This window comes from Seriola lalandi, unplaced genomic scaffold (assembly GCF_002814215.2).
Source record: "Seriola lalandi dorsalis isolate HSWRI2012SDOR001 ecotype SW California unplaced genomic scaffold, Sedor1 jcf7180002054357, whole genome shotgun sequence".
Classification (NCBI taxonomy): domain Eukaryota; kingdom Metazoa; phylum Chordata; class Actinopteri; order Carangiformes; family Carangidae; genus Seriola; species Seriola lalandi.
This window is the reverse complement of record NW_019524910.1, coordinates 790,239-802,717: the sequence shown is the minus strand read 5'-3', so window position 1 is coordinate 802,717 and position 12,479 is coordinate 790,239. Positions and strand designations below refer to the sequence as shown.

General features: G+C 39.2%; 1 protein-coding gene across 1 annotated transcript in view; it reads left to right on the top strand.

The window, feature by feature from the left end:
• The window catches only part of anks1b (ankyrin repeat and sterile alpha motif domain containing 1B), a 207,286-nt gene that overhangs the window by 48,729 nt on the left and 146,078 nt on the right, over positions 1 to 12,479 (top strand). The window contains exons 2-3 of the mRNA XM_087174490.1: positions 3,072 to 3,152; positions 6,666 to 6,822. Coding sequence (XP_087030616.1) covers positions 3,072 to 3,152; positions 6,666 to 6,822 — 238 coding nt within the window. The remainder of the gene's footprint in view (positions 1 to 3,071; positions 3,153 to 6,665; positions 6,823 to 12,479) is intronic.

Below are 12,479 nucleotides of genomic sequence, written 5' to 3'. Positions count from 1 at the left end.
ACCTGCCATGATTAAACCACTATACCACAGACTCTTGTATTTGATATCATTTTAAGGGCAGCCTCTTGAATTGTGGATGTTGATAAAACTTGAAGTGGTTCCTTCCACATGAACAGGAATTGGAGTGGTTTTGTTTTAAATTCCTTCCCCTGAAACTAATGATTCACAAAATGCTTGCTGAAGTGTTAAAGCACCTACTAGTGACACCCACTGCCGGTGTCACTACAAACACATACGTAAGTGTGTACTCTACGACATGGAAAGGTGTTGTCAACACAACACCTTGTTCAACTCTGGCCTTCACAGTGAAGCTCATGCACAGTGCGAACAGCATTTACACAGTCCCTCACAAAGTGGCCTCATATATTTGTTTGTGCAGGTTGTTATGAAGGTTATGTGAGTCAGGGTTTGACTGCTGTGGCTGTGCATTAATACGGTGCGTTTGTGGATGTGTGGGAGAGGTGGATTGTGTTTGGGGCTGTGCAGAGCGCTGCTGACATGAAAGACTCTTTGTACAGCAAGTTTTAATGAATTGGTGTGCAGATGTTTGAAGGTAACAGCACTGGTGCATATACGTGTGGGTGTGTGTATGTGTGTGTTCAAGTGTGGGTTTGCTCAGTAAACAGCTAGTAGATAACAGCTTAGGGGCGCGTATGGAACAAGCTGTGTAGTTTTATGAGATTAATGAGGTATTTAATTAGAAACACTAAGCAGAAAAATTGAACATTTTGATAAAACTCACTTAAATATTACAATGGCACTTTAATGCTCGTTTCAAGGAGGGAATGTTTACTATTCATTAAAAAAAGCTAAGGAAATGCATTGATTAATGCATTGAATATTGATTAAACAATAACACTGGATGCAGTTGGATGTGGGTAATTTAAGTGACTGAAATTACATTTCTAAAAGCTGCACCAGGTACCGCAAAATTAGTTGAACAATAAAATAATAGCTGAAAAGAATATTGCATTTCTTAGTTTTTGTATTCAACACATACTGTATATCCTTATCTTTAAGCAAAAGACAACAAAAACGTTTCATTCTTATAATGAATGTTTGTGAATCTTGGGAAATCAAACCCTATCCACATTTGCTTGACAGCTGAGGAGAAACTGGCATTAATTTCTGCCTCCATCACATTTTCCTGCAGTCTGTTGTCTCTCTGCCCTCATCCTGTGTCAGTCTGCTCTTCTTAACAACCCACCCCACTGGTTGTATAGGTCAGCGCTGAAAGGGGTCAGCAGGCCAGTGCGATCAATATGGACACACATACACACACTCCGAGTGTGTAGAGAGCAGATGTCCCAATAGAAACAAGCTTGTGCTCTCGTGACCTCTGATCTGTTACATACTGTATGTGTGTGTCTGTACTTTTTTCTGTCTTGTTGCTCATTTGATGTTGATGTGAGTGAGGTGTACATTTGTAATTGTTGCTTTTGTACTGATAATACTTAGTTTTTGTGTAAAAATGCAGCTTCATGGTAATTTTTTGGACCTTAATTGATTGGAGGGTTGTTCTTGTTTGATAGTTATCATTTCTTTCAGCATTAACTTCAACAAGATAAAATATTCTTCATCTGTTGCCTCAGCAGATGTGTTCTATCTATTAGTGTACACTGTGTTCTCTCTGTGTGTCTGTACGCGTGACCACCCTTTAATACCACTTTTAATTTGGGTTTAATTGTTTATTTGTGTGCTTGCACACACTGTAACGCCACTGATCTTGACCACTGTGTAAGCCCAGTGAATGTTCTGCTGCTTCCACAACACTTAGCTGTTTGTGGGAAGCTTAATCTCCAGTCTCTCAAAGGGTAAAGTTCATCTTGAGACACAGAATTCATTCAGTTGTAGGGAAAATAGAATTTAAATTGAAATTCATCAATTAATTGAGTAAAAATAAAATGGATTGGAATGGATCCTTTAAAATGGATTTTGTTAGAGGAAACACTTCCTTGATTTCCTCTAAGAAATTCAGGTCATTGAATAAAAGGAACATACAGTTTTAAGGAATTAAAACAAATTACTGATGTTTAAGTATTCATTTCCCAGGATGCCTCTTTTCTGAAATCAATAACACTAGACTTTTTGCAATTAGATTCCGGTGCAATTTAGAGACTGCAGAGCCTAAAATAGAGAGAAATACAGAGGGAAAAAAAAATGCAATAACGTATGTGAAAAACTCTTACCGTATATCAGCAAAAAAACAATTTTGCAGCCCTACTTAATGTGTTTCAGTAACAGATACTGTGAGACACAAACTTTGCTCCCCATATCAGAAACTACTGTATTCAGTCGTCTTAAAGAAAAAAGGTAATTCAGTTGCTCGTAGAAGTTATGTGATTCAGCTTTTCAGCCCAGAGCTGCTCAGACTGGAATTCAGCTAATTAGTACTTCTCTCTGACGCGCTCGGAGGAGCTCATGTGAAATAGAGAGGTCATATAATTATAGCCCTGGAAAAACCCTGGGCTGTATGTGTGTAATATGTATGAGTGTGTATACACGGGTGTGTTTTAATGTGTCTGTTACACCTCCAGGCTGTGCGTATCTGGTGATCCTTATGAGATTCTGTTTTGTGTGGTTTTATTTGCATGCTCAGCCTTTTGTGAGTACAAGGGCTGACCTCCCTCACTTTCTCTATTTGCCAATATGATGAAATGAGACTTAAACTCTTGTGGCTATAACTCCGAATGAGAAATTATACTTCTTGCCTCAGGACCCAATTACAGTACAGCAAAATTGTTCTGTGTGAAGAAACCGCTTAATTGGCTGAGCATATTTTGTCATTTTCCTGGTCTAAAACGGATCAGGTGTACCAGAGAGGAAGAGGTACCTATTCAAACAAATTGATAAAATAAAATGTAGAATACCCAGATTTGTGTAAGAGACAGTACAAAAAGTGACACTGTGCCAAAATTGCCTCACAAACAACACTTACACCTGGAAACAGGCCTTGAAGAGAGTATCACTTGTTACCAAACACCAGGGACGTCAGTCCTGAAAGATGAAAAATTTCAGTGTGTGTATCTGACCCTGACTTCTGACGTATCTGTGTATCTGTTTCTTTGCAGCATGTGGAAGGGCCTGAATGTCAACTGCACAGACAGCTCAGGATATACACCTTTACATCATGCTTCACTTAATGGACACAGGTAAGACTGCACACGAGTATTTATTAAGAGATATTCATCAGTCAGTCAGTTAGATTGAATGTGAGTGTGTATGTTTTAGGATGATATCTAATCATTATTTTCAGTGTTGACTAATATAATAATAGATGTATTTAATTTATAAAAGCAGAATGGAAAATACTCATGAAACACAATCTTTAAATTTGAGAAGGTGACACTGTCGGATTAATCGTATTTTTTTATTTCATAAATTACTTCAACAATCAGTCAAAATTAATATTGATTCATTTTCTGTAAATCCACTGAACTGTTTCAGTATTAATTTACTGGAGTGTTGAAAGGTCTTACACATAAAAAAAAAAACTGTGTAGTCGGGGGAAAAAGTGAGTCGCTGTTTTCTTATTTCTGCTGTCTGGTGAAGACAAAGTATAATGGCAGACATGGAACATTATCGATTATACGGTCGTGTTTTGTCCCCCTGATGAATGTAAGTTCAATATCCACTCTCCTTTTAGCCCTGCCTTTGGTCTCTTTCAACTCCTTAGGCCAGTATCTGGATCTCTAGTTATCTGCCCAACGATGTGTGTTCACCATCATGTCGCTAAGTGTGTCTGTTTGCCCCTTTTGCCAAACAGATGGTGTTTAACGGGGTTTTAGATCTTTTTTTTCGCCAAAACAACTGCCTGTTGCAACCAGTAACAACTCTGAGAGAACAGTGAGGCTGAATCAAAACAGTAAAGTTGACGGCAGGTTGACGTTGAGCTAACCCTCTTGTGGAGCTGCAGATTCGACTTCGAAGCGATTTTAGAGTGGTCTGTAGAGTTAGACCATTCTTAATTTTGCTCCTAGCAAGTTAGACAGATTTGCAAAAAAATAAAAACCGACTTATTCTAAGGGTAAGGGTATAGTTAGCTAGCCATTCTGCCTCCAAGCTAGCTCCGGGGTCGTCCTTCCATGGTAACACAAGCTAATAAGTGTTTCCGTGGCAACGCAATCAGTGACACCTGCTGCACAGTGGCACTAAACAACAGGAGGGAAACGTCGTGAATAATTTGTGGTTTTCTAACGATATTAAGAAAGAAAATGGTATAGAATAATGGTGGTATAGGTAATAGAGACCGAAATAATCCGTTGGAAATATACAGCAGTGAGGACATCGTCAGTCGTGTTTTTATTTTTTATTTTTTCGTGAGTGTTAGCAGAAGTACTGAGCCTTGCGACATTAGGAGGCCACAACCTCAGCTCCGCTACAGGTCTGGACTGATTTAATGCTAATGCTACTTTTTGTGTTGCCACCTTCTTGTCAATTTCCCAGTAAATTGTCCTAGTAACTGTTGAATTCTTTCTGAATCTAAATATTATCTGTTGGCGTGAAGGGCAACCATGTTTTTTTTTTTTTTTTTAAGTTTTAAAAGTCTTAATATAACCAAAGTGACAAAGTAGTCCTACTCATCATTGTTAAGAAATGGACATTTTTTGTGCAATTGATACATATGAAGTCTGACAATTGATTTGGTCTAATCCCAGATAAGCAGCATCATTCACATTGTCACCGAATTGTCTTTTGATATGTTGTCATTTTAAAAATATGGATTATAGTCTTTTTAGATAAAGTTCGAAGGAATAAATAAAAAAGGGCTCCAAAAATGACTTTCCAGGCAGAAATATAATTTGGTGGCAGGCAGCACATTTCTGAGTTGATCTAATGAGTTTTAACCACGTTTCATTAGATGAAGACTCACAGAATTTAGAAATAATGTCTATAATCTATAATCTTCAAATTAAGTTAAATTGTACTTAAATGCTTTTCATGTAATCACTTTAAAACTAGCTGGCACTGTCTCTGGGTTAGGACACAGTATTGTGTACTCTGTGGCAACAAAACCAACTCTCAAGTGCTCAAAAATGCAAAAATTAAAACATAGTATTTCTGCGTTGATTGAATATCGAATATAAGTGTCTACGTCTGTATGGGACTACAGTGCAGCTGCCTTTTTTTCATTGGGGCTGCTGAGAAATCCGTTACACAGTGTGGATTAGCTGCGAACCTCACTGCTATCACAGTTTGACGGAACTGAAGGATTAGTACTGTGTTTTGGGGGCAATTATGTGGATTTCCTCCTTCAGATCAACTGGAGGAGAGGAGGGAGGGAGAGAAAAATGCAACCTCAGAGTGAAAATTAGGCCGCCAACAAAAAACTGCAGAGGAGTGATTTAAGATTTAGGTGGGAAAGTAAAAAAAGAACTGGCAATTAAGATAAAGACAGGAGACACTTGGCAACAGGCAGTTCTGTATTCAGAGATTTGTGATTCAGGATGAGTTTGAATTGTTTTTGAGATCATTTTAATTATTTTTTTGCAACATTAAAAGCTTTTCAGTGTGGCACACATGCTGAATCCAATCACCAAGAAGTTGAATATTGTCATGTTTGACCCTCAGATCCTCCCTGTGTGATTCTGCTGCTGAACTGACACTTAAACCTGAGTGAAATCTGTGAAAATATAATACATTATTGAAATTAACAAAGCAGTTCATTAAGGGTCCTCTGTGCCACTTTCACCCCTGCTCCTGGGAGAGGTTTTGCCCTTCTCTGTTCTCTGTTCCTCCCCCTGACATTTCGAATGCAAATGAAGCACTTCACCTTTTCTCTTCAGACAGGGGTGACAACTTCAGCCGAAGGCTTGCTAATATGAAACAGTAGCACTGACATTACTATCTAGCTGTAGCTAAATTGATTTCCAGCACAAACCCCAGCTCTGATTGGTCACTTTGTCTATTTGTGTAATGGGGATTACTTTATTAGAGGGAATGTATTCTGCAATTTCCCTTTGGGATTAATAAAGTACTCTGTCTGTCCACCTGCCTGCCTGCCTATCTCTAAATAACATTGAGGCAGTTGCATTCTGTCAATTCTTGATTATTTCCAGTTGAACTCCTTATTTCCTATGTACTGTTCACTCACCCACAGGCTACTGTAATTACCTCAATGACCAAAGAAGTAGGGTCTCTGAGGAGGTGCTAACTTGTTGCTAGTCAGGGCACACGGCTCCAAAAGAAAAAGTCAAAAGACCAATTATTAATCACAGAAACTCATTGCTGCACCCACCTCTTGAGCTTTAAAGTTTTTTTTTTTGTACGCAAGGGGAACAGTTTAACTATCAGATGACAGCGAAAACAGACACTGAACTGATAATTAGAGAACAGACAACAAATTTGTTTAACCAGATATCAACAAGGTAACAAGGTATGAGACCACCAAGTGCTTGCGTTACTAGTTTGACTTTATTAAGTTTTATTTCCTTGTATAAGCAAGTCAGGGAAATTTGGTGAAGTGGTTAATTGTAAAATGTGTTGACTTTACACTCTCAGCACCTTTTGGGATATTTCGGTTTAAAATGGAAATGTGAGAATATTCCATAATATGAATTGCTCATCTCTGCTTCCTCCTCTCTCTCTTTCCATCCCTCCACACTCAATCTGTTGATCTATTGATCTGCATATGTCTGTATCTGCCTTCCTTCCTTCTCTCTCAGGGATGTGGTACTGAAGCTGCTACAGTTTGAGGCGTCCACAAATGTGGCGGACAGCAAAGGTTGCTTCCCGCTGCACCTGGCTGCCTGGAGGGGAGATGTGGACATCGTCCGTATCCTCATCCACCATGGACCCTCGCACTGTCGGGTCAACCAACAGGTAAACACCGCAATAGCATATCATCTCTCCTCGGTCTCACTTAAGACCCTAACTCTCATCCTGAAAGGATCTTTATTAAGAAATACTGTGGACATGCAAGGAAGCAGGCAGGAAGGGAAATGGTTTAGGAGGCTTTCAGTCAACCCCAGAACCTTAGTTCATGCCAAATGTTGGTGAAATCCACCCTGCTCAGGTGTCCTGCGAGGCACTAGGCCTTGGCCCGTGATAATTTCTGGTACAAATCCACACAGCCAAAAGATGCGTAAGGAATGCAAATTTTGAGCTCGTGATAACACAGCTTGCACCTTTTGACACACTAAACAGCTCTTCTGAGGAACCAAGACTTGACTTGGGACCTAAGTTAGACTGGGTTCCAATTATACTAATACCTGAAACAAACAATATGTTAATCAAACCTTTCTTCATGTTACTGGGGACCTCTGAGCTCCCACTTATGATAAATCATTCAATTTTGGCTAAAAGAAAGACTTTTCCTTTATTTTGTAGCTGAACAAGATACGTAGGTCTCATCCACTAAATAAAAGCTGAGGTGTACTTCTCAGGGCATGTAAACCAGCCCTGCCACAGGTCGTCTCTTTTTGGCTCCTGTCCAATAGAGCTGATTCTTTACAGTTTCCACTGATCTCTCTCTGATAGACATATGAGCGTTTCAGCTCTGGGAGCATTGAGCCTGCCACTGCTGTCATTCCTCATCAGCAAAAATGACCTTTTTCTCCTCCCTCGCTCTTTCTGTCCATCTCTGCTTGCAGCATATTGATTATGTCACGGTTCACTGATGCGCTGCTTTTTAAGGTGAATATGAGGTGTTTAATCAGAAGTGGTGGCTAAAATGTTAATGACTAAGATGTCTTTTTTAATATTCCTGCTCCTAATGGCGGTGGAGTAATAGACCCCCCAGGTTATTGGAGCGTTATTTACCCTGCCGAATAAGCGCATTTTCCTCTGTCACCATTAGCCAAATCATTTCCCTCTGAGAGTTGTTAGAGCCTAATTGTTTGCCGTGATAAATGGTGTCCCTTGCCCTTGAATTGAAGAGGTTTGTCAGCAAGTATACACGAGTAATTTTCTTTTTTACCCTGTCAATGATTTGTAGAACTGAGCTGAGCGGGCTGCTGTGCAGGCAGAGTGAATACACACACAGTGGAAGCTGCTGATTGAGAAGATGTTGTACATAGATGCTGACTTCAGAGAAGTCGCTGTGTGTGTGTGTGCTCTTGTACTGTGTCATTGAAGCCCATTTGAAGATCTCCTGTCACAGGCTTTTAGACTTTTTCAGTTTGTGGTACACTGTGCAAAACTTTCAATCCATGTTATTTATTTAATGGTTTGTTACATTTCCTAGAATTAATTCAGCAAACCTTGGAGAAGCAGCTTCTCTCTGCTGTTTGTGTGTAGGAGGTGAGACTTGTTAGCTATAAGGCATAATTTCCCAGTCAAAGAAAGCTAACAATAGACAGTGTAATGCTGTTTTGTCAGTATTTGGTGTGAACCATGCAGAGATGATGTTTTTTTACATTCTGCCAACATCTGCAAAGATTCAAGCTGTGGCTCCATCACAGTTTGGTCTATTGAGTAACAGTTTTTCTTGATCAGTGGATTTCTTAATAGTGTGGAATCTAAAGCAAAATAGTGATTTTACAAGGATGTTTTTGCTGTTCTCCAGTGTTTTAGGGAAGATTGTGTTATAATGCCAAGCTTGCAGTGCTGTTGTTTGGGTTAATGTGTATAAAGAGTAAATACGGTTAACATACATATAGTAGTTTGCATATCTGCGTTTATGCAAATGTTGGATCCATACTAAAATTTTGACAATATAGTGTTCGTGCCAGGTTTGAAACGGCATCTTGCTCTTGATAACAGATCATTCTAACCTGGTAATTTATCTCTTTCTTTCTTTTTTTCATTGTGTTTATCATGGTTCATTTGCTCATTTGCTCATTTTTTTGTGTTTCAGATTTTAAAAACTAGGGACAAGAAGTCTATTTATACATGAACAATTAATTACTGGAACACAGTGAACAAGTCAGGGAATCAACTGAATTTATTTTTAATTTGATCTTCGTAATTACTTCAAATGTGCTATATGGTCTTGCTTTGCTTTTTTTCAGTCTCGTACAACAAAGTTCTGTCAAACATCTCTGGATATGTAACAGAGGCCCAATAATAATAATTTCACAGGTATTCATGAATATTTGAAATATAGTCTGCATTCATTAATTACGGTGAAATATGCATATTCATTAATTGAACCTTTGTAAGCAGTAAATGCCTTTGGGAGATCAAATGACGTTGTTTGTAAAATACACATTTTTTAAACTAAGTACAAAATAAATGAATATAAATATAAGGATTAAAGGGATTCCTTTTGGTTAGGTTTGAAAGTTGGCTCATATTCATGTGCATCTGTGAAGTGGAAAAAGACTTTTGTTGGGAACATTTTTTGAATAATGTAATTATACTCATCGCCTTTCTTGTATCTCTCTTTGTATCTTATATCCAAGTTTGAGCCTTGCTTATCAACAAGCTGCCGATGACTGGTTATATCTCTCATGTCATCAACAATTCCACCTCCCCTTCTGCAAAATAAACACAGGGGAAAATGCTAAGCTACGGAGCGAATGTTAGCAAGCCTGCTTTTTGACATTCTTAAAGGTGCAGTGTTTGTTTTCCCTTAAGCGCTGAATTTGACAAAACATTGATTTAGCACCAATTTGAAATTATGGTACTTAAGAATTTTTATGATGCTGCATGCTGCATATTTGTACAGTAGTCTTTGCTTTTATGTGTTGTCAGTGTGACGGATCAGTACTCAGGTTGCAGGCATAAATCTGAGAGGAAGATTTATAGAGTGTTTGTGTGTTTATGATGCCTAAGCTCCATATTTTTCCACTGTCTTGTCTGTAGCAGAAAGCAGCACTGCATACATTAGTCAGTGTGATATACTGAGTCTCACACATGCTCACACCCATCATCAAGACTTACAGCAGCAAGCCATTGGCTGCACATTACCCCTTTCTCAATGATATTACTCTACCCACGCACACCATTACTCGTGTCAGAGGTTATATGTGTGTGTATATCTGTGATTGTGTGTGTGCAGCTTAGTTTTATTGGGTGACTTCAGTCTTTGACTACAGTCTTTGTCTTTATATCTGCTCTTTTCTTACACGGAAGAGAGAGAGAAGCACATTAGTTTTAACCTTTGTGCATGAGGTGGCAAATAGTGACATGACAGACATGAGGAATGGATAAGGGAGTGAGTAGTAATGAGTGGTCATGAGAGTGTAAAGAAAAAGGGACGAGATCGACAGAAGAGAAGTAGTGGAAGTGTGTAGGTGGGCCAGTTCCAGGCTGCAGCCAATAGAGTATTACTTGAGATGAGGGGATGTTATTAGTTGGCGGTAAACCAGTTCCAGCCCACTGTTTACCGCCTAATTGGTCCCAGTAGTTCGCATTCACAGCTGTTTTTGTTTATTGTGGGAGCATGTGAGTCTTTGAGAGAGGTGGAGGCTGTCTGAGTGGAGAAGATGTTTATACATACTGTGTGTTCATGTTTATGTGTGTGTTTGTATGTGTGAGAGACAGTGAGACAGTGATTGATAGAGAAAGATTGCTTGTTTACTCAAGGCTTGCACTCTGCTTGCAGGGCCAAATGCATGTTTTGATGACTGAGGCGCTGTTTGCTGTGATCTCTCTTTCTCCCACTGAGACTGACTGATAAACTGATGGTTCACTCTTTGTGTGTACCTAAAGAAAGCAGATTAAATAAAAACATTTAAATATCTTTTAAAATAACTGAAATCAATTTTTAAAGTTCATATCATCTTCAACCAAAAGGTTTTGCAAAAATGGCCTGTTAACTTCTGTAGGCCAGTTTTTGTAAATTTCAGCCCTTAAAACAGAGGCGATACAAGTTTAGTAAGTCATATTTTTTACTAAGTCATCACTCAGATACAAAAGAGATGTTTTCCCCTTGACCTATTTGTGCAGACAGCTGGGATCATCACATCGCTTTTCAAAGATGATGGAGTCCCACGGTGTTTGTTACCTGTACTGATCTGAAATGAACTGGAAATGATAAGAGAGATTTGAGTGGCTGAGCTTTCCTCCAGGTTGTGAGCAGCCTAATCACTTTCCATCCTTAAAACATTAAATCAAGGGTCTGTCTGGACTTGAAAGGTAAATTGAGTAAGCTGCCCAGGGGCAGTAAGAACAACAGGTGCAACACTGTTGAAAGTAATTATTTATACCATGGTCCAAAGCAAAAGTTACTGGCAGGTCCCACTTACCAAACTGAATAGTATATAACCTTTTTTGAATCCCTTCCTCCTTTTGGCCTTCATGCAGGCAAATTGAGTGGAACTCAACAGTAAGAATAATTTAGAAAAACTTCCTGGTGGTACATTCAAGGATGCCCTAATCTTTCTGAAAGCTTTTTGGTCAAAGCAGGCCTTTAGACATACAAAACCACCTGCATGGTCTTTTAAAATAAAGAGCAGAGCTGGATTATAAAGACTATTTTAGTTGTCTGACTGGCTTTGTGAGTGACAGTTGCATCATACAGTCTGTTGATGTAGAGCAGATGTGTGTGTGTGTGTGTGTGTGTGTGTGTGTGGCTGCCTGTGTGTGTCAGTGTGTTTGTGTGTTTGTGTGTGTGTGTGTGTGTGTGTGTGTGTGTGTGTGGGAACCAGCACGTAACCTTTTGGCTTGTTCTGCATGGGGCCTCTGGACTAGTGAATTTAGGGGTTATTCTGTGTGCACTGCATGTGTGGGTTACTGACTAGGTCACGAATGTCCCACTGTGCTGCAGATACATCCCAGGAATGTTTTGTTTTGTTTTCCACCAACAGAAGGATGGAGGTTTATACTATTCTTTTCTCCAGCTCCCCTCTTGTCCTCTTCCTTTTTTAACTCCCCTTTGTTCTCCCAAAGGCGATGAAAGGGGATTAGCAGCATAAAATCAAGAGAGATAAGAGAGATTGGAAGAATGGTGCACATTGGGACTGCAGTACCCTTGATTTACATGTGCTATATTTTTGTTTGTAGACACATGCACATGTTAAATACTTCCTGCTGGCCTTGGTTCAAGTGCAGCAAGTGTGAACTAAGGCAAAAGTAAAAGGTCAGGAGGTTGCTTGCCTGGTTTATGACTTTCCACTTTCTGTGTTTTTGCAAGTGTGTATTCATCTCACATCGGTAGTTTCATGCATACATGTTGCTACCACACTTGAAAATGAAACCATATGTTTCCTGATTGTCAACATGTGAACAAGGCCTCTCTGAGAACACATGCTATGACGAGAAACCACTATGAGAAAGTCTTTGCTCAAAAATCGCCTACTGCTATGCCTGCTGCTGCCAAAACACACATGGTCACACTGAGCCATAGGATGTTTCCTTATGAGTAATCTGTTATGAAAAAAAATGTTGTCATATGTTTTCCACAGCCTGACGCTCCGTCAGCTTCCTAATTAAAGTTCAGTAAAATAAAACTGATCATCAACCTCATCGCTCTTTTGAATCAACAAACTACAGCACAGAGTGATTATTGCAAGCTGAGAGCAGATTGTGTGTGAGTGTGTTAATTGAGGTGTTATATGGAGACACAAAAAAAAAACATTTGCAGGATTTTCGTT